The sequence below is a fragment of the Peromyscus eremicus genome, chromosome 8b (genome assembly GCF_949786415.1).
Source record: "Peromyscus eremicus chromosome 8b, PerEre_H2_v1, whole genome shotgun sequence".
Classification (NCBI taxonomy): Eukaryota; Metazoa; Chordata; class Mammalia; order Rodentia; family Cricetidae; genus Peromyscus; species Peromyscus eremicus.
In genome coordinates, this window is record NC_081424.1 from 61,228,669 (window position 1) to 61,250,850 (window position 22,182).

General features: G+C 43.2%; 1 protein-coding gene across 1 annotated transcript; it reads left to right on the forward strand.

Annotated features, from left to right (window-relative positions):
- Positions 1-31: 31 nt before the first annotated feature.
- On the forward strand, positions 32-21,772 carry Ermard (ER membrane associated RNA degradation). The gene is made up of 18 exons (XM_059272918.1): positions 32-217; positions 636-804; positions 1,393-1,532; positions 2,690-2,791; positions 3,363-3,452; positions 5,094-5,191; positions 5,955-6,091; positions 6,699-6,813; positions 7,754-7,856; positions 8,207-8,236; positions 9,062-9,130; positions 10,183-10,356; positions 13,643-13,726; positions 15,633-15,709; positions 16,174-16,299; positions 16,605-16,823; positions 17,932-18,045; positions 20,313-21,772. Exons 1-18 carry the CDS (start codon positions 35-37, stop codon positions 20,497-20,499), a joined length of 2,217 nt encoding a protein of 738 aa, XP_059128901.1. The 5' UTR covers positions 32-34; the 3' UTR covers positions 20,500-21,772.
- Positions 21,773-22,182: the final 410 nt, after the last annotated feature.

The following is a 22,182-nucleotide window of genomic DNA, read 5'->3' on the forward strand; positions in this document are numbered from 1 at the left end:
TCATCAGAGAGCGCCACGGCCCAAGCCGGAAGCGATGGAGGTAAGGGGGCGGCCGCCTGCCGGGGGTTCCCGCGCGGCCTGCGTCCAGAGCCAGGCTCCGTCCTGGGACCCCTGCGGGGTGACAGGTCCAGAGCGGGATGCTAAGCTGCAGGGGAAAGCCAGTTTACAGAACACCGTGTTTGATGAGCGGGAGGAAGCGTGGTGGAAACCGCAAAGGGTCAGTCGCCTCAAGTCGGGAATCCATCATTCCACACACCTATGGTCCTGACGTTGTGTTTCATACCAAGGACAGAAATGTTCTGTTCTCACATTTCCTGCGAAGAATCGCTGGTTTTGATAACTGCAGTATAATGAAGGAGTTTTGCAAGGAATGATGCGCTGTTCAGAAAACCCACTGAGCCCCTCAACTCCAGTGTCAGCAAGGGTGATTAAAGAAACGATTCTAGTGTTTCAACACGCACTTTGAAACAGACGCATAAAATATACTTAGTGTCTAAGCACTGCTTGACATATACAGCTTTTATGGTATCCAGAAAGCATATTAACAGCTTCCCTTACCTTAGTTCTGTCTGTACGTAAGATAGGATTTTCTTTTGACTTGAATGTAATAATGCCCTTTATATTTTATATTTCAGATTTTAACAGGAGATTCCATTACTACATGCCTTTCTCCTTTAGTGCATGACTTGATTTGTAACCTTGGTTTTGAACTCAGAGAAAACTGTGATATCAACAGCATTGTAACTCAAAATGGTGAAGTATGCTGGAAAGCAATTACAGACCGTGTGAGCTATGCAGAATCAGGTTTGTCTTGTCTTTGTACACCAACCTTCACTTAGTACCGTTACACTGAAAATGTCTGGGCCTGTAAAACCTGCCGTGGTTCTTTTTTCTTGGAGGATGTTATAATGTAGTTGTCAGAGGAGAAAAAGAATCCTGAAAAAGATAGAAAAGTCAAGAGATGCTTAGCTAAGAAAATTGTGAGCAGGAGGCCGGCCAGGATGCTGGAACCAATCTCAGGGCCTGGGTCCAGTAGTCACTAGGTGTATATACAGCATGGATACTCTGGATAAAGGACAAGACAGAGTGGGGTAGGGCCTCTCATTGTGCTACTCAGAATAGCACCTAATTGACAATATGAATTATTTCTGGAATTCGATATTTTTATGCTTGATCACGAGTAACTAAAACTACAGCTACACATTCTCTGCTGGTGGTAAAGCCTTTTACAATTCATTTCTACTGAGTTGCAAGTACACTTATTGTACGTCCAATTATAAGCTGCTTGATTTTGTGAGCATTTTGTAATTAAAGCTTTTATTTGATTTTGACTTTTTTTTCATCCTGTGGCATAGAGCTATGGAACTAAAACTTATTTTCTCCACCTATAAGGGCCGAGTGTGGATTACAGGAGAAGCGTGCGGCTGTTGGGTCCCGTCTGTGAGGCCATCCATCTGCATATCTCATCTCTGACCAGGGCACAGTTTGAAATTAAGTATTCACCATGGTTCCAGTGGACAGCCTATCCAGAGGTTTGACATTTGCATATCTTTATAAATAAAAGACTTTGCAAATTGGAAATCCTCATTACTTGCCAAGTTAAGGGTGCCCTTTTCCATCTTTGGCCTTCCAACTTTGAATAGGTCTTGGGGACTGCAAGAGAAATCTAAGTAGCTTTTATGTAGGCTCTGAAGCCTGAGTTGAAGAACATACCACTTTGAACAACTTTTGGGCTCAATTAGGCAGGCATTTGTCTTAGTTAGGTTTCTATTGCTATGAAGAGATGGCCACACCATGACCACAGCAACTCTTATATAGGAAAACATTTAACTGGGGCTGGCTTATAGTTTCAGAGGTTTAATTCATTATTGTCATGGCAGGAAGCAAGGCAGCATGTAGGCAGACATGGTACTGGAGAGGTAGCTAAGAGTTCTACATTTTGATCCACAGGCAATAGGAAATGAACTGACTTGAGCTTTTGAGACCTCAAAGCCCACCTCCAGTGACATACCTCCTCTAACAAGCCACACCTATTCCAGCAAGGTCATACCTCCTAATAGTGCCATTCTCTGTGGGCCAAGCCTTCAAACACATGAGTCTATTGGGGCCATTCCTATTCACACCACCACAGCATTAGAAGATAAAGTCCACTTTAGCATCAGGACAGAACTCCCAGGGAAATGACAAGGTTAGATCAGATAGTAGGTGCTTGGTGTCTTTACAGGGAATTGAAAAAAAGATAGTCATTTGGGTCCTAATGCAAATCTTGTGTGGTTTGCTTTTTTTCTTTTCCTGTGTTTGATTTGACATGTTAAAGGACTGTAATAAAACAATACCTGTAACATGTCTGATTCTAAAACAGAGCTGGGAAGGTAAGCTGCCTTACACAGGAACTAAACTAAATCATTACGGGAAATAAGAAGTAGGTCAAAATGCTTGGTTTCAATTCATTATTATGCCAAATTTATACTTCGAACAAACATTTAAAGAACTTTCAAAGAACTCCTTAGGTATTAAATAATTTTATTATATTATTTCAATGGAAACGATTTGCTTATGTCAAAAATTTAAATGTAGTAGTTGAAATATTAAGAGGTTTAAATTCAGTAATAGTAATGCAATAAAAATTTCGTTTTGAGAATTATTTTTCATTGAATCTGAGCTCTACTATGTGTTTTACTCTAAATAGCTGTTTCTTGAAATATTTGATGCCTTGAAAAGCCTGTACCCTCCTGCCATCTCCCTCAGCGTGATGAAATTGGCTTCCTGTCTGGAACGAGCCTTAGGTGATGTGAGTATGAGAATCCCTGCTTGCTAGATTACCTGGATGAACACAAAATATATTAATTAATATATTGCTTTCTTGTAAAATACAGTGATTTTCTTTTTACATAATTAAGAAATTCCAGTACCTGTGAGCCTGGGAGATGTCTCAGTAGATCAAAGGACTTGCTGTGTAAGCATGAGTACCTGAATTTAGATTATGGCGCCCATCTCAAAACATGAAAAGCCATGTATGGTTGCTTCTACACCTCTGTAACCCCACACTGGGGGTGGGGGAGGGGTGGAGGCAGGAGGCTCACTGGGGCTCTCTGGCCTCTATTCTAGCTCCAGTTTCAGTAAAAGACCCCATCTCAAGGGAATAAGGTAGAGAGAGAGTGATAGAGTAAAACACCTGATGACCTCCTCTGGCCAGTGTGCTCACGTGCGCGCGCGCACACACACACACACATACACAGGAAAGGAAATCTATGTCTAAGCACTTCTCTTTGTTCATCTGTACTATGTATCGTAAATCTCACTCTATTTTAAATTTTGCCTCATTATAATTAATTACTGTATGATTTCTGTTTGAATTTTAGGTATTTTTACTGATTGGGAAGGAGTGCCCCTTTCTTCTAAGAGATCTTCTTGCATCTGCAGAGCTTGCACAAGTCTTTGGACACGCTGTGGTAAGTGTGTCAATAACACTTAAAGCATAGCGTGGCTGGCATGAGCTGTGCTTTCGATTTTCCACAACTACAGAACTCTGGGGAAACACTAACTATTTAAGTGTATCCTCCCTTCCTTCTGGAGCTGGCCCACTTCCACATAGTCCACAGGGTCTCTCTCCCCAGATTTGATGGTGCTCAAATAACCATATAGGTCAAACCAGAGAGGCAGTTAGAAGCATAACGCTTTGTTCAGTTGAGCATTCATAATGGTAGTACTAAGTCACTACAGACTACATTTAGCACTTTGGAATGATAATATTACATTTTTGTCCTAAAATACCTGTGTTTTTAACAGGTAGGAATTTATACCTTTTACGGTCATTCAGACTTATAGTGGCGAAAAGAAAATAGAACTTGGTGAAAAATTATAGAGGCCTTTATACTTTTCAGAATATTCTAGAGGGACTGTAATCAAGAGACTTCAGACTAGATGGTGACATGTAGGGAGCTCAGTGAGGCAGAAGACCAAAACAGCCATCTTAGTTGGACCAGAAGTCCACCAAATTCACTATTTGGGGCTAAGAGACCATCTTCAGTGAACCCTCCTACTGCTCACTGGGATCATTTCCCTTGCCAGCTTGAAAATAATTTTCTGGTAGAGGGCCTGGGATAAGGCTGGAGTATGGCCTCTCATTGTTATGCTGAATCATTAAACACATTTTGTTCCTGCCTGCCTGCCTGCTGGCCATTCACCATCTAACTCTGAATGGCCACTTTTAGCCTCCAGATGATTTCTTGTAGCCGCTGATAGATAGATGGCATTTGGTATATAAACTGGGGGAAGGGAGCAGGGGCTTCTGAGGTTCCTTCAAAGGTATGGCTGTTGAACACTGGTGTTGGGTTGAACCCCTCCACCTACTGGTTCTGCTTCAGAGGCTCAGAAAGCACCTCTCTCCTCTGCTCTGCAGCAGCCCAATGTAAAGCAAGATTGCTTTCATTTCTTTCCTGAGGGCTGACTGTCCTCTCTCATGAGTTTGTCTGAGGAGGTGGGACTTGGATGCTTTTCTCATCCTTTTTACCACATAGGCCCACACTACCTGGTCTGGAGTTTGTATCCATTTTCTGATGTGTTCAGATCCTGGGCACCTCTGATGTGTAGTGTTAAAGCCATGTATTCTGAGTCAGCTCCTCATCCTAGGACTGCCTTGATGGTCTGGTCTCTGAAACCTCGGCTTTACCTTCTTCACTTGTGTTTCTTTCTGTGCACAGTGGGAAATGATAGTGCCTTGCTCAGAGGTGGTTCTGGGGATCATTCAAAAATATGTGTAGCATGTGCTAAATACTCAATAAGTGTTGGTTTCAGCCCAGTGAAATGGCTTATTGGGTGAAGGTACCTGCCACCAAGGCTGATGACTATAGTTCAATCTCCAGCACCCACATGGTAGAAGGAAAGAATCGCTCTCATAAGTTGTCCTCTGACCTCTACATACTGGCACACATTAAATGAAAATGTATAGAATTTTGATGTTAGTTTCATTATTGTTACTACTTTATGCTGGCAGAAACTGTTGGCTTTCGTGGTTCTAAGGGAGAAGCAAACATTGTAGGACTGAATTTATTTACTCCACTAGTCAGTAATCTGCTGCCTTAATGGATTAGATGGACGTACTGAAAGTCTTCATCGGGTCTCCCTGTGGACTCAACCTGAGAAACATCTTGTGGCATGGCTTTGCTTCCCCTCAAGACATTCCTCCAAAGTAAGTTGTTGGCTAAGTAACTTTCTTCCTTAATCTGCTTAAGAATTTGCTATACCTTGAATTTCCCAAGAGGAAAGGGTTAATTGTGAAAGATGGGAGGATTTGAGACATGAATGGTCAGGTCGTATGTTAACAGTGCAGTAACTGGAGTGGTGAGAGTGTGTGTTCCGATGCCTGGCACCCTGAGAAGAGCAGAGAAGCCTGGATTGGCAGAAAGCCCAGGCACTTTGAAATCTGATGGTCTTCCTAGCTATTGCACAACCTAACCATCTTTGGAGAGTTCTGGAATTTGTTGGTTTTCTTTCTTAATTCTTTTTCTTTTTTTCTTTTTTTTTTTTTTTTGGTTTTTCAAGACAGGGTTTCTCTGTGTAGCTTTGCGCCTTTCCTGGATCTCGCTCTGTAGACCAGGCTGGCCTCGAACTCACAAAGATCCGCCTGCCTCTGCCTTCCAAGTGCTGGGATTAAAGGCGTGTGCCACCACCACCCAGCTCTTTCTTAATTCTTTTAATTTTTATATTCATTTATACATGGGTACATATGCCACATTTGTGTTTCTTTTGGAAGCCAAAGAACAATTGTGGGGAGTGGTTCTCTCCTTCCAGATGTGTTTCTAGGGATTAAACTGAGGACGCTTGGCTGCAGTCTCCTTTAGCTGCTGAAGCATCTCAGTCCTCCTTCTTGCATAATTTTAACATTTTTTTTTCTAAGAAAAGTTCTTTATATGAATAACTAAGTTCATTTTCTGGTTTCTGGTCTTCCCTAGGTACTGTTCAGCCATGTTGTTGTTGACAGCAGGACTGGGTCAGTTACTGAAGAGCTACCTTCACCAAGCAAAAGTCACACTGGCACATCGACCTTTTGTAACTCTTACAAACCTAGAGGATGTGATCGTTTTCCCTGGCAAGTTCTGTCTCACACCGCCCCCTTACTGTGTCTTCATGGAGGTATTTGCACAGTTTGTAAGCAGCATCAGACTTGAATTCTTGGTGAAGAACTTACTTATCATTGCCAAGTTGGCTTTGTAAGTTACTTGAAGAACCTTTTAAACTTCACCCCTTCGCACTGTTCTGGTGCTGTTGGGGACCCAGAGTCACTGTTAGAACTGACCTCTTCCTCAGATGTGCTATCCTTCAGAACATCTTGGGGCCATTCATGGTGTTTGTTTTTCTCTCCTCTCACCTGTCTGCATCTGTGCGCATGGCCATTGTATCAGCTGTGCCAGCAACAGAAAGGGTTGCTGTGTCCTCTGAGAACACATCCTGCTCCTCTTGGTCAGTGCACTAAACTAGGGTACCCTGAGCCCTACCCTCAGTTGCTGCCCAAGTTCCTGACAAGATTCATTTGTCCATCTTTCCTCTTGGCAAGCTTCCTGAGGCTGTGGGTCAGGTACTCTTCCTTTTTAGGGGTGCTCTGCCTCAGGCCACAGTTTTATTTGTTTACATGTGTCCCTAACTTCTTTCAGTTGGCTACTGTGGTTGTGTTTGTAAGGGTATTTGCTCTTTCCCAGGTGTTACTGATGAGGTACTCTCAGCATTAGAGAACGTGATGATGAAATCTGCCTTCTCATTAAAAACCATGTTACCATACTGGGAAACGGCAGTGAGCAAGTTCAAGGTGCACAGGTAACAAGGGTGGGTGGTGTTGGTGCTTAGATGCCAGGCCTGTTCCATGCCCTTCACTGTCTAGAGCCCAGTTACTGTCCTGACAGAGTGAGCAGAGGAGAGACCGACTCAGATTAGGCTCAGTACAGAGTATCTTCCTTTGATAACTTAGACGAGCTGTAACTATTCAAGTGTTCCCTGTCATCCTCTTGGTGCAATTGATAGAACTTTTTTTGTTTTTGTTTTTGTTTTGCTTTTTTGAGACAAAGTTTCTCTGTATAACAGCCCTGGCTATCCTGGAACTTGCTTTGTAGACCAGGCTGGCCTCGAACTCACTGAGATCCACCTGCTTCAGTCTCCTAAGTGCTGGGATTAAAGGTGTGTGCCACCACTACCTGGCTATATACCTTCTGTTTTTCAAGAATAAACTTCTTAGTATATTTCTTGCGTTCTTACTGTAAGAAAAACATTGAACCTAGCAGTAGAGAACCTAGAAGAGGAAAAAAAAAAAAAAAAAAAAAAAAAAGGACAGGTCTGTTTGGCTGTTAGATTCCGGTAAAGGCCAACCCCGTGTGGAAGCCAGGCACAGCATGTTTTCAGAGGGGTAGAGATTGGAGAGGCAGTCAGTTGGTCATTGCTGGTCCTCAGAGAACCTCACTCCTGGATTCACTTTGTACTTGAGCTGCCCTCTGGAGCTGTGCTATTCTGGAGATCTTCAGAAGTGACACGCAGTGTATGTAGATCTTTGATGACATTTTGTTCCACTGAAACTACTAAAAATATTTCATCAAGCATTAAAATACCAAAACATGGTCTTAGAGTCCCTAGTCTGATTAGAGTTGGAGTCCCTCACTTTGTCTCTCACGTTAGTAAGCTCTGTACCTGCTTTCAGCGCCACACTGGCGTGCCTAGGCTGCAGTGCGGTCACTGTGGCACTTGCTGATTCCCTTGGGTTCCACAGGTTTGCTGACTGCACCATGCTGTTGCTGTCACAGCTAGAAGCTGGACTCAGGAGAGTGTTTGCTGCAGTTAACAAATGTCCTGATAGACTTCTCACGGCCGAGGTACACGTGTTTCTGTTACTCACTGGGACTGTGGGTACTGTATTGACAGTTTTGTGTGACTATGCAAAACCCTGGGTCTAATCCCTTACAGCACACACACACACACACACACACACACACACACATACACACACACGCACGCACGCACCCCACATTATTTGCTGTTAAAGCACACATTTATTTTAATTGTGATTATGTAAGATAGTTAGTTCTGTTTCCAAACGGCCCTTTAAACTTCATGATGTTATGAAAGCAGTAGCACCTTCTGAGAGCTAGAATTATTTTTGACTTTGAATGATATTACTCTTTTGTTTTAATTATTTCTCTTTTATCTTTTCCCCTTTCTGCAGTCAACAATTCTATATACCACGTTTGATGAAGTAAGTAGTCAAACTTGCAAGAAACTTTGAAAAAAAATCATCTCCTTTTAAATACAAATCAAAACACAAGGATGAGGGCTGGAGGGATTGCTCAGTGGTTAGGAGCACTTGCTGTTTTTGCAGAGGACCTGGTTTAGTTCTAAGCACCCATATGGTGGTGGCTCACAACCATGCATAGGCACGCACATGGTGCTGCACATACACATATGCAGGCAAGGTACTCATGCACCTAAAATAAGTAAATTTAAAATAATTTAATACTACTAATAAAAACCACCAAGATTAACTATAAATAGCATGTTTACAGGAAAATGTTGATAAACGAGAAGAAGAAGCTTATGCTAGATTTAAATGTAGCTCTGGGGCTGTACTTGAGTTGATTGAATGATTGACTGACGTTCATGATGCTGTGGGTTTAGTCCCCAGCACTGAATATACCCACTATGGCAGCATATACCTGTAATCCCATCACTTGTGAAGTAGAGGCAGGATTTGAAGGCAACCTGTAGTACTTGAAAATCTGTTTCAAATAAACACATTTAAATAAAGCATTCGGATTAATTTTGAGGCCTAGTATTATTAATCTCATTTCTGTAGTTGTACAAAACACAAAGTGGGAAAATGCAAACAGATTGACACGATTGGCTGTGACCACTGTTGAGAACAACTGTCCTCAACCAGTGTAACAACTTTAGAAACATGAATATTCTAATTGTGTGTGTACAGATCAATGTCCGTGTGTGTAGGTACATGAGTCTGGTTATGAATTATGCATGTGTGTGTCAGTTTAACAGCCTGTTGATCAATCTATTTTTGGTGTTTTAGATACTGGCAAAACACTTGAGTGATGGTAATATCAACCAGCTTCCTCATTTCCTCGGAGAGCCTGCCATGGTAAAGATTTGGGTGTCTCCAGCCTTAGGTCTCTCTGTTTATGAACATGCTGGTGTCTAGAGTCAGTGTGACTTGTGGTGTGCTCAGGACCTGAGCTGCTGCTGTGCTGTCGTCCTGTCCTGTCACGGACACTTATCAGGAGTGACTGCCTGTAGGCTCTGGGCTTTGCTTATTCTGGTTAGTGCCATGCCCTTTGAATGCCTGATGACTTGGCTGCTCTCTTTCTAAACATGTTTTTATTTATTGGTTCTATGTATTTTTGGTAAAGAAAGAACTATTTGTTTTGTAAAATTTAGCAACGTCAAATGTCTCTAAGATTAAGTGTTGGATGAAACAGGTTAATGTTTTGACCCATTTTTCAACCAGCACTTTATATTTTATCAGAACACTACAGTGGCTGCTCTAGACTGTAGTAGATACTTTTTGTCTGTTCCACCTCACTGAGAGAAGAGCTGGATTCTGCTTCCCATTTCCCATGTGATTTTGGCATCCCTTCCTACCCACAGACAGCAAGATGACTAATTTATCTGGTATTCTTTTTGTCTTGAATTCCCTGGACTCTTCCTCTGTTGGCAGTCTGCCCACATTAGTGGTTTTCTGACCTTTTTCTCCATAGTCTGGCAGAGAGAGACTTTGGGCATGTACTGAGGAGGGAGCAGCTCTCTTTGTTGATGTGAGATGCAGGAGTGGTCCATGGGTGAATGTAGGGGAAGGAATGGGCCAAGGACACCTGCTTGGTTATGCTCATTCTAGCAGGAGCAATGTTCATTTCCCTTCCACATAGGAGGGTAAGAATAACAGAGATGAGTGCCTTAAGCAGCAACTCCTTCCAGGCAGCTGCCCCAATGGTTGGTCGTCAGCTCCTGCAGGCAGGCTGTGCGAGCAAGAGCGCCCTGCTACAGTTCCAGCTGCAGGATGGGGTGAATGCCCTCTTTGAGACTCACATTTCCCATCAATTTGTAAACAAGCCAGGAACTGCCTGGAACCCTGCCTTTTGCTTTTGCCTATGTTCACAACATTAACAGAATGCTTCTCTGTTAATTTTCTAAAAGGAATTCTTGTGGGATTTCCTGAACTATCAGGAGGGTCCTCGTATCCGGGATCGTTTAAGCCATGGGGAGATCAACTTACGTGAATTTCCGAGAGAAGCAGCAAGCCAGCTGCTCACATTCTCCCTGGTGCTTCTGCTCAGATTCACTGAGGAAGACACATTGTCAGAGCTGAAGGTACCACAGAGGAAAGAGGGTGGCTGTCAGAATTTACCATCACTAGCAATGGAAGAACATGTCTTATTTTTCAAATATGATTAGTTATTGATCATTTTTTCATTTTAATTTGAGTTACAGTATTATTCCATCAGAATATCTGTAAATTAACAACATACATGCATGCATTCTCTGAAAATCAGAGTTTTGAATCTGAAATAATTTGTCCTCTCGTAAACACATCTTTGCCTTTCTTTTTAATAGCAGTGTTGGTATTAAAAACCAAAGAACAGGTTATAAAACATGATTAGCCAAATACAGGAAATTCCTACAAGTATATATCAAATTGATGGAACAGGGTATTTGCATTTCTGAAACTAATGATTTTATTATCTTAAAGTAAATAATTTTAGTTATAATATTGCAGGTGGTATTTTTGTTTTTAGATTATATATATGGCAATTATTTTTTAAGTTGTTTAAAAGTCTAAGCAAGATTGAAAAATTATTATAGTATGTAAAGGCCATCATCAATCCCCTTTGCCAGAGATGAAAGCTGTTAAAAGTTGGGTGTCCTTGCTTCTCTGTTCTTTCCACGGGTATCCCCAGATAGGCTCATAGGAAGAAATGCTTTGTCCGTTAAGCAGTGTTTTTCATTAGCTGTATTTGGGGTCTTTGCTGTGCCTGCTCTTTTTGTTAGCTGTCTGTCATTCTGTTGCATCAGTAGACCATCATTTATCTAAATGGTCTCCATTTGGGTGTGTGAGCTGTCCCTTTGACTGAGGAAACTCTCTGATTGTAATGGTGGAGGACTGTGTTCATTTGGACACCTATGCTAGTGAGTGTGCAAAAGTAAGGCCTGTGGCTGATAGCAGTAAGGCCTGGTTTTTCTCTTCACTGATGCTGCTGTCCCTGCCTTGTACTTTCTCACTTGTGTTTTCCCACCACTTTAGGAGCCTTGCTGCTGTTTTTGATGATGTACTTGATTTTAGCTCTGGGTTTTTTTCCCCCTCTGGCTTCTGCCTTTGATGTCATTCTTGAAAGCTACTTTGCGTTCCAAAAATTATAAACATAACCATAATTTTCCTAGTGTTTTTGTCTTTTGCTCCAAGTAGAATTTAGTTCCTCTTGGGAGTGAGGTAGAGAATCTAGCTTTCTGTGTTTCTTGTTGAAATTGCTAGCAACTTTTCTGAATGCCATGTGGAGAATTAACATCTTTATTCAGTATACATCAGGCTCCAGCCCTGGACTCTCTTGCTGGAAGCTCTGCTCTCTGCTGATTCTTCATGACACTGTTTAGTGCTTTCCAGACACTAAAGACAATTTGAATTCCTGTCGCCTCAGAATTGTCTTGTCTGTTCTCACTGTTTATATTCCCTGTGAGCTGTGTCACTAAAGTAAACAGACCCAGAAAACAAACTGAAAAGAATACTCTAGTAGAATCACATAGGGAAGCTGACATCTTTTACTATATTGCACACTATTCAGAAACTGAGGATGGGGCTCAGTTGGTAGAGTGCTTGCCTAGCACACATGAAGACCTGGGTTTGATCCCCAGCACTGCATAAACCAGGTGTGGGGCACACACCTGGAATCCCAGCCCTCACTCAGAAGATAAAGGCAGAAGTGTTGCTCCCATTGGTTAATAAATAAGCTGCTTTGGCCTATGGCCAGGCAGCTTAGAGGCAGGTGGGAAATCCAGCTCTTTCGGTACAGCATGAGACTCTTAATCTCAGAGCCATGGGTTTGTGCTCCACGTTGGGCGCCAAATGTAGTCAGAAGTTTTCCTGTGGTCTTGCCTAGCCCCACGGTCCAGACAAATCTCTCTCACCCATGGTCCCGCAGCTGCTCTGACCCAAGTGAACATGCAGAGTCTTATATTACAAACTGTATGGATGGTCTATGGCTGGCCTTTTGCTCTTATATCTTAAATTAACCCATTTCTATTAATCTATATTTTGCCATGTGTTCCATGGCTGTACTGGTTCTTTCATATCTTGCTTCTTCTGGCAGCGGTTGGCATCTCTCTCCTCTGTCTTTCCTTTTTCTGTCTCTTTCCTTGGATTTCCCACCTGCCCCTAAGCTGCCTTGCTGTAGGCCAAAGCAGCTTATTTATTAACCAATGGGAACAACATATATTCACAGCATATAGAAAGACATCCACCAGCCCAGAAGGATCACAAACTGGATCAGCTACATGGATTTGAGACCAATCTTGGATGTACAAGACCCTGTGTCAAAGAAAAAAATTTACCAATAACAAGTATGTCCTGACTTCAGGCCTATGATGAATGTGGACCCCACCCTCCCAACTAAGTAACACATCTCCAAAAGGTAGCTTCTGAGGCTTACAGACCCCCAAACCTCTCTTTTCTGTTTTCAGTTTCTATACTCAGTTTTGTCTTAAAATACATCTTGAGTTTATTACTCAGTGTTATTCCATTACACCACTTGGCCAAATCACCTTCACTTCCTGGAGGGACACTTGCTCTGACAACCTTCCTTCTTCCCTTTTCTCAACACAGCAGCCAGATGCTTCTTGAAACATTATGTCCCTCTGTGTAGAGCCTGTCTGTGGTTTCATATCTTAGAGCAGAAGGGGATGCTCTCTCCTGGCCTAAAGGCATACACTGTCCCCTGGTGCCTATTCCAGCACTCATCCCCAGTCTTCACACAAGTCTCTGCCCTGCTGGGACTGCAGCCATGTGGATGCTGCCTACGATATGGCTGTGGCTCAGGCTGGCAGTTGTCAGTGAATGAGAAGTTGGCACATGTCCTCAGCACTTTGATCTTGGTCATTTCAATCATTGTTCTGTGCTGTGACGGTTTCTGCTTCTGACTTCTGCCAACTTCTGGCTCCCTGACTTTATGCTTTTGTAGTTTCCAGTTGCTGATACAGGTTTTCAGTTATACATTTATAACAGCTGTTGGAATATACTACATTATCTTTGTTTTTAATATTTATATGTTTGGCAATCATATATAACTTTATGGTCACGTAATTCTCCTCTAATTGTATTGATGTTCAGTCCTTAAAATTTTTTCCTTTTGTTTTTGGATCTTTTTCTCCTTATATATTTGTAGTTTTGCTATGCTATGGACAGGGTGGATGTGATCTTTGTAAATTATTGTGGCTAGTTAGCTCCATCTTAGTCAGTTGGTTGACTACCAGGTCCATCTTGCTTTAGTGAAGAGTTTTACCATGCTTTAAATGAAGTGAAAGATTAGGACTCTAAATGACTGTGATTCAGAAGAAGACAAAGCCCAACTGTAGAACTGTAGTGACTAACATCAATTTTCTAAACTAGGAGGAACCAGCAATACAGTTGCTGGTCAGTCTTGCAGAAGGCTACAGATCTCGCTGCCACCCAGCCTTCCAGCTTCAAAAACAGGTATGCCACATGCAGAGTGTTTGGGAGAGGGGACATGTGTGATACTGATCTCCCTTCAGAAACATCAGAAGGGCCCCACGGCTTTGCCCTGTCAGACTTCCTGACCAGTTGGTCCCTTACCGTATGGCTTTGGTCAAGTGACTCAGTCTTCTGTGTCTCAGAGTTAAAGGTGGTTCTGTCTCAAGGATGACAGGTGGAGTGTTTAGCATGGAACCTAGATGGCTGCTGTCACTGGTCATTGCCCAGAGAGAGAAGCAAGTTTTATCACGTGAGAATGTCATTTTTTTCTTCTACCATATAAGACAACTTTCTGTTAACTTACAATTTTAAAAACAAACTTCCAAGCATTTCCACCAGATAGTTCCAATTTGGGGATTATTTCAAATGCTTCATACTTTTCTTGAAAAAAGATTTTATGTAGGGGCCTGCAGTATGTATATATGAGTGCAGGTGGCCTTGGAGGCCAGAGGTTTCTGATCCACTAGAACTGGAGTTATAGGCAATTGTAAGCCACACCACAGGCCCTCTGCAAGAGTAGTATGAGCTGTTTACTACTAAGCCATCTCCCCAGCCCTCAGGTGTTTTATTCTGTATATGGCAGGAGACAGGACAAGAAGAACCCCCATGAATGTCACACTCAGAATGGCTCTTGCACAGACTTGGCAAGAGAGCATACCCTCACAGGGCTGCTGTAAACTGGTGTGTGCATGTTGGGAAAGACCTAGAGAGGCAGTGTCAGGGACCAAGGCTTGACCAGTGTTGTGTTTGACAAATACATCCATTGTGAGACTTTTCCCGTGGAGAGGTGCACAAACATCTGTTCTCCCCAGATAGAGCACCAACAAACAAATCGGAGAAACCATTCCACCCAGTGAGTTTGGGGGAGTTGCTTACAGGGTGCCTAGATGACTCAGGCAGCTGCGTCTGGTGATGTCCATCCCAGCAATGGTGATGACTCACAAAGGCTACACCCTAGAGTTTTCTATACAGCTGTGGTCAGCTAAGCCAAGAGTGTCCTCTTCCCAGCAGTTGGCTTCTACTTATAACCATGGGGAGGGGCTCTTGAATCTTATAAGCTTCTTAAGACACTTCCTCCAGGAGGGATGTTTGAGTTAGGAGGAAATAACTAAAGCAGTATGGGTAAGAAGGGGCATGTCAGCAAATTAGCCTCCATCCCAAGTCTTCTTTCCAAGATACCATTAGAAAGGTAGAAATATCAGAACTTATCTACAGGGACCAGCATTTTAAAGAGACAAGGAGGACAGGAGGGAAGGTTCTGGAAGGTAGACTACCCGGTGACCCGATTGCTGAGTCCCCAGCCTGTGCCCTTTGCTGTCCTCTTCTATGGCCCCAGGAAGCACCCTGGCTATTTTGGACCCTCATCTGTTAATCTATCTACTACTTGGTGACATCCTGTGCTTTATAAGGTCATTGCTGCTGCAGAAGATTGTTCACATTCATTGATGTACACACAGCTGCCACTTAATTTTCTCATATTATCGTGGGGCAGGACCTGCTGAAGGATCTGTTGTATGGCTTCACCTGGATGCTGACAAGTGATTGATAGTGTTGACATGCCTCCCTCGTCTGTGCTGTGTGCTCTCACTCACAGAACGATTGCCAAAGCTAGTCACAGTTCAGAGGAGGGGCGGTAGGTCCCTCTCAACCGAGGGTATTATATTTGTGAACATGCTCATCATCACCCCAACAGTAAGAACAAGCAGTAGTCTTAACAGTCCATCAGATGAACATGTGAAGTACTTGAGCTCACCATATGCTTTTCAAATATGCAATCTGTAACAGTTTTACAAATATTTTCTAGAAAGTGATTCAGTATTCGTGACAGTTGAAAACACACTTTCTAGGATATTGTAAAACCTTAGAGCAGTCAAATATTTCCTCCCAGGTGCTGAACTGTGAGAAAAGCCTCGGGATGTGGCCTGTGCTGCCTGTGCCGGAAGAGCCTGGTCAGGAAGCAGCCAGGTGTGTGTCACCTGGACTGGGGAGTATGCCACCTAAGTTGTTTCATGTGTCACTTGGGTCGTGTAGACCATGGCTGGGTTGTGTAGACATGGGTTCTTGTTAACAGGCCTCTGGAAAGGAACTGCTGGGCCCAGTTTGTTGGCAGTTGAGCATAGACTGGAGGTGTCTGTGGGGAAGATAAGGCACCCTTCAGTAAGGGCTGGGCAGACATGAAGAGGAGGGACACAGATCTGGGGACTGTAAAGCAGATACATGAGTAGCAGAGCTACCTTCGTTCTGCATAGTGCCTTGTGTTCAACTTCTCCTGTCATTCATTTCATCCTGTCATGATGCCTGTTTTCACTTACGTTGGGGAAACTAAATTTCAGATCAAGTTCACTGTGCATTAAACATCATTTTATATTATCAATAATGTGGGAGTTTTAATTATTGTAGTATACCTTTAAATATTGTGTGTTCTTCAGATTGGAAGGTAATTCTGAAGCATATGCCTGCAACTCTTTAATTAGCAAGATTTTGTGTGAGCTCTGCCACCATATTCCCGGGAGTACTTGTGCTGTAAATGGCTTGGATGGTCTTCCCCCAGAGAAGTGAGTACTGAAGAAACATAACTGGTAATTTATGTTATCAGACTTAATGTTTCCACTCTAAATTTTAGCAGTTTGGTATTGTGTTCCAAAAGAGGTCATCAGGTGAACTTAGGTGATCTCTGTGCAAGTACCGTGTGTCTAGTTAAGTTTCCCATGTATACCCTGTTTACTGCGGTTGCATTTACCTGTCACTTGCTGAGGTCCCACTTGTACCAGCAGATTCCAAACCAATTCAAACCAGAAGAAGAGACGACAGTGGCCTTCCCTGGTGTTGTGTGTCCCTATTGTTACACTCTCCCTTGCAGGTGGCCCCAGCTGCTCAAGGAACTCTGCAGCACACGCATTCCTACCCTGTTCTGCCCCAGACTCGTTCTAGAAGTTCTGGTTGTGCTCCGAGGCATCAGCTCCCAGTGCCAGCGTGTGTCTGACCAGGTCCTTGCCTCCTTGGAACTGAGACACAGGCAGTGGGTGGAGCACACGCTGCGCTCCAGGCAGCGTCAGAACTATCTGCGCATGCTCAACAGGTAGGCGGTTCCCCTCCTTGGCAGCCTCTTTCTCAAGTTTGGGTGGGTGCTGATCTTTCCAGTGAATAATTCCAGTGTCTGCTGTTGTAGAGGAATTTTAAATTTAGCCTGTGGGAGTGGGTCCCACCACTCAAAATGACTGTCTGGATTTAAGCCCTAGAGCATGTTCCCTTGAATTTGCCAGCACTGATTCTTCACGTTTCCTTAAAAAAATAGCTGTTTTGGACACATTTCTAGAACTTTGGGTTGAATGGTGCGGTGTTTTGTAGACCTATCAGAGCTCTTGCTTGGTCATTGCCTTCCAGAAGTTTCTCAGTGAGCCCTCAGTTAGTTTATACAGGAGTGCTATTACATCACTTCCCTCTAAAATGGAGTGAAGTGTTTTTAAGCATCTCTGCTGGTCTCATGGGCAAAATAAGGTTGGGCTTTAATAGGAATTTCTTGGAATCTAGCAAAGTTAAGACACCTTATCCTCTTGGTGCTAGTGGGCACAGAGCATGAGACCTAGCAGCAGTCTCTGGGGCTGACCTGGAAAGTAAGTATTCTTGGGGGCAGCTGGGGCTGAGCCAGATCAAAGCCGTTGCTGCTGCCACAGAAGGGAAGAACAAGGAGGGCTGGGCTGCACCCCTGTGGCCTTGGAAGGCAGAGACTGGGGCAGGGCAGAGCAGGGCGGGTGAGCATAAAGGACAGGAGAACCATCTTCCCAGGTAGTTGGACTAGGGATACTGTAAAAAGGTGTTGGCAAGACAAACTGCATGCTTTTTGTTTTGTTTCTGGCTTTTTTTCCTTTGTCATTTATTTTTTTTTTTTATTTTTATTTTACTGTTTATTTTTGTTGTTTATTTTGGTTTTCATTTTGTTTTGTGTATGTATTGCGGGGGTTTTTTTTTGAGAGAGAGAGTGAGCAAGCACACTTACAAACGTGAAGTTGTGTGTGTAGGAAGGTGGGGAGGATCTGGGGAGAATTGGAAAAGGTGGAAAAGCATGATCAAAATAATTGTATAAAAATTTTTAATTTTAAAAAAGGTGATAATTAGGTGAAGTGTTGTTTTTCCTTATGAAAATGGAAAGGACTGTCAGAATCTTAGCTCTGTTCATCGTTTTTCAGTGTTAGACTTCTGTCTCCTGCACTTTACCTGATTTTGTTGCTCCTTGCACTGGAATTGGTCAGTGTTCATACTGTCCACGGTAAAAGTGCTCAGGACCGTCAGCAGTATCTGAGGTAAGATGGTGCTTAGGCGAGCTTGAGAAATTTTGACTTCTCTTGGCTGTTCCTTTGGTGATGGTTTAACCCCACAGTTTCTCCTGCTCATCTTCTCTATACAATGTGATACTAAGTTTGTAGGCATTTGAAACTGCTTCCTTATAGGCACATTTCACAAAACTGAATCTAATTTACTTGAGAATCCACCCAGAACTTGACAGTCTACAGACTGTGAGGATGGTCTTGGAGGAGGATCCTGAGGTGTGGTTTGGACCATTCAGTGGCCTGAAGTCCAAGCCCTGAGACAGACCCCACCACATCCAAGTGACCCACAGTCACTTTAGTTGAGTATAGCTAACAGTTTCAGACTTAAGAATTCTACCTTTCAACAGCATCCAGATCTAGGGAGTCTGAAACTAAGATAAACTTTTGTGTAGACCACTCCACATGCAGAGATCCCAGAGCTCACGAGACTCTTTGGACAGAGCTATACAAATGTATCGTGTGGTCAGTTGGCCATAGCTGTTGTGATGTAGCCTCCATCCATGCCCACAAGTGTTTCATATCTTAGCTGGCTTTATGTAGTACTTGGCAAGGGGTAGGAGTCCTTGCATATTGAAGCATCTTATGGATTACAGTGGTGTGTGTGTGTGTGTGTGTGTGTGTGTGTGTGTGTGTGTGTTTTAGACAGGGTTTCACTGTGTAATCTTAACTGGCCTAGAACTCACTATGAAGTCAGGCTGGCCTTGAACTCACAGAGGTCAGCTTGCCTCTGCTTTCCAAGTGTTGGTATGAAAGGCATGTGCCAGCCACAATTTCTAGCTTTTTCGATACTTTTTTAAAGTATTTTTAAATTACTCTAGGGGAGGGGGACTGAGAGAGGGGGCGTTGTGAAAGTCAGAGGACAACTTGTTCAGTCCAGTCTCTCCTTCCACCTTTACATGAGTTCCAGGATTGAGTTCGGGTCACTAGGCTTGCTTGGGAAGTGCTGTGCCTGCTGAGCCATCTGCCTGCCCTATACTGATTAGTTTTAATTGCCAGCTTGACACAACTTGGAGTTGCAAGTTTCAGTTGAAGAAAGTTTTAGATCAGGTTGGCCTGTGGGCGTGTTTGTAGGGATTGCCTTGATTGATTGTTAATTGATATAGGAGGGCACAGCCCACTGTGGATGGCACCATTCCCTGGTTTTGGACCCAGGACTGTATAAGAAGAGAGACAGACGGACAGCTGAGTCCCAAGCAGGCAGTGTGGGTGCATTTGTTTCTCTTTGCTGTTGACTTTGGTGTGACCAGCTGTCTCAGGCTCCTGCCGCTGAGATTCCCTGCAGTGGTGGACTGTAGCCTGGAATTCTAAGCCAAATGAGCCCATCTTCCCCTAAACTGATTTTTGTAAGGTTATTTTATCACAGCAACAGAAATATCACCAGGACATGGATGGCTGACTAGAGCTGAGGCAAGTGCAGATGGCCTTGTTCACAGTGTGCAGGGCTGGATTGGGTACTCAGCCTTAACACCACTAGTGCATGGCCTGAAGCGTCTCTGGGTACTATGTGGTACTGGGTGTCATCCATGGCATCTGGCCACATGCTAGTAGCACTCCCCTAGTGACATCACCAAGTGTCCTCAGAGAAGAGCCACTCCCTAGACCAAGGCTCTGTGGGTTTCATTGTACTATTCATTTAGCATATGTTTATGAAAATGTTATAAATATAGATAATTATGGGAAACTCTACACTACTTAGGAAACTGAGGGGAAATATGAAAATATAAAAATGATGTTTATCCTGATTAGTTGGAATTGCTGCCCTTCTATGGACGATCTAAGGAAGACTGTTTGGTGGCCATTGTCCGTAGGAATGGTGTTTCTCTTCAGAGACATGCAGCACAGAGGGAAGAAAGCCAAGTGATGCCACATTGGCACCCAGAGAGACTGTGGGCAGGACCTTATCTCTCTGTGAGTCTGTCATGTCTCAGTCTGAGCCAGATGGCCCTAAAGTCTCTGGAATTCTGTTCCATCACATAGAAACATGGTGTCAAGATCGAGAGTGTGAAAAGAATCTTTAGTCTTATAAAAACTCATCCCAGTGTTGACAGCCTTGGCCTCAGCATTTTTATTTTTTCTATAACAGTTTCTCTTATTTTCATTTTGCATGCATTTCTTCTTGAATCCACACACAATTAAGTAATTTTTAGGAATATTTCCAAGAGAAGACAAGACATGTATGCTGCTACATTCTATAATAGGACAGACAAAGAAACTAAAATTCCTCACTATCTTTTTAACAGGTTCTTAAAATTGATCCTACAGTACACTGAGAACCTGGTGGCCTATACTAACCAAGAGAAGAACAAATGGAATGAAGCTATCACTCTTACACATGCAGTTTTGCTGAGAATTTGGACTTTCAGTGAGAAGAAACAAATGTTAATGCAGTTAGCCAAACAATCCACAAATCAAGTTGATACAAGTTGACAAAGAAAACACAAGTCAGGCTACTCTTGGTTGTGAGAGAAAACTCAAATAGATTCAACAGCAAGTAAGTTGGGTAGCATCCAAAGGTGAGATGGATTCTGGTCATGTACCAGGGATTCTGGTGGTTCTAGGGGATAACAGTCATTCCATGGGATGAACAAATAATTAAACATTTGGGAAAGACAGAAGACCAAGACATGGAGAGAGGGAAAACAACAGCTTTATTGAAGGAAGAGATATGAGGGGACCCAGAGCTTGGAGTCTGCTAAGCAGACTCTCCTGCAGTGGGTATTTTAATAGGGCCCCCAGGGTCCCCTTTCCCTTATTGGTTCTTTTAAGAGTCTGGCCTCTGCCTGCTCTTCTCACAGTGTCTTCTGGGAACAAGAACAAGCTGCTTTTGCTTTCTCTGTCTATCTCTGCCCCTCTAATTCTGCCTCCAGGCTCAAGCTGTACTTCTGAAGCTTCCTGATTTGGTTTCATTGTGACCCCTGGGCTAGTCTTGATGCCTGCAGCAGGTTTGAATTTTCCTGTCCTCGTGGTGACATTGGAGGATGTGGTCGTTGCTTTGCCCCTAGTTGTTACCCAGAAACACATGGCTTCACATGTCTTGTTAGTCACATGTTCATTCTTAGAAGCTATCCTTGTAGCTAGGGTCTAGCCATACAAACTGTGGGGGTGTGACAGATAGTCTCAGTTTGATGTGTGGGCGAGTTACAGTTATCCCTGGAGGCAGGATTGTGTTCATCAGTGTGCATTTCATGGGTAAGTAATAAGCAGTAGCAGCTTGTGAAGGTGGAGGCCACAAAGCTGGGTGATGAACCACAGGTCCCCAGTGAGCATTTGTCAGAGGACACATTTCTAGATGAGAAGGTTGAGTGTAGGAGGTTCTGTTAGAGGGGAAGAGGACATTGAATCCTAAGAGTTCCCTGAAAAGCTACTTGGTTGTTTGGGGATCTGCGAAGACAGTCTTCCACCTCAGTTGGTGGTGGCAAAATCTGGGGATAATGCATTGCTTGCATGTGTAATAATACACTTAGCCATACCAGCCTTAGTGGGTCATGGCTTCTCATAGCCACCTTCCACACCTTGGCTGCAAATGTCCTGCAGCTAGCCAAGGAAGACTTTTCTGTGCCACTTTAACTGAGCTATAGAGGAGACTTTGGGGGTACTTTGTGGCAGCTGCACATTCTGCTTGTTCCTTTGTAATTTTAACCCCTGCACACAAGTCAGCTTCTGGATGAAAGAGTAAATATACCAAGTTGCTGTTCATCAATTGGGATTTGATCATTCTCTTGGAACAATGCCTACATGGTGCCATATCTTCAGTGAGTCACATAAAGGACACATGATCTACGGACAGGAAGATGTATTCTGCATCTCTTCAGGGGCATCTTGTTTTCATGCATAATGACTTGTCCTTGTGTGTCTCATCAGGGGCACATGATCTTGTGTTTTTCATTGCATCATTTCAAAGAAATGGAATCCATATACATGAAGATGTGTCCTGCATCACATCAGAGACACGTAATTCATGTACATGCCTTTCCTTGGCCCATTACTCCAAGGATACTTCTACCTTTTTATGTGTCATCATATCTTGCATAGCAGCAAGAGGTGTTTTGTTTGTTCTATTACTGTGGTTTGGAAGTTGATAGCCATTCCAAAAGGGCCAGGCCAGAATTC

Excerpts from the sequence above, each read along its gene's own strand:
- Ermard (XM_059272918.1), top strand. The coding sequence starts at position 35 with ATGGAGGTAAGGGGGCGGCCGCCTGCCGGGGGTTCCCGCGCGGCCTGC. Across the intron at positions 805-1,392 it reads TGTGAGCTATGCAGAATCAG|GGCCGAGTGTGGATTACAGG; the intron begins GTTTGTCTTGTC and ends TCCACCTATAAG. Across the intron at positions 8,237-9,061 it reads TATATACCACGTTTGATGAA|ATACTGGCAAAACACTTGAG; the intron begins GTAAGTAGTCAA and ends TTGGTGTTTTAG.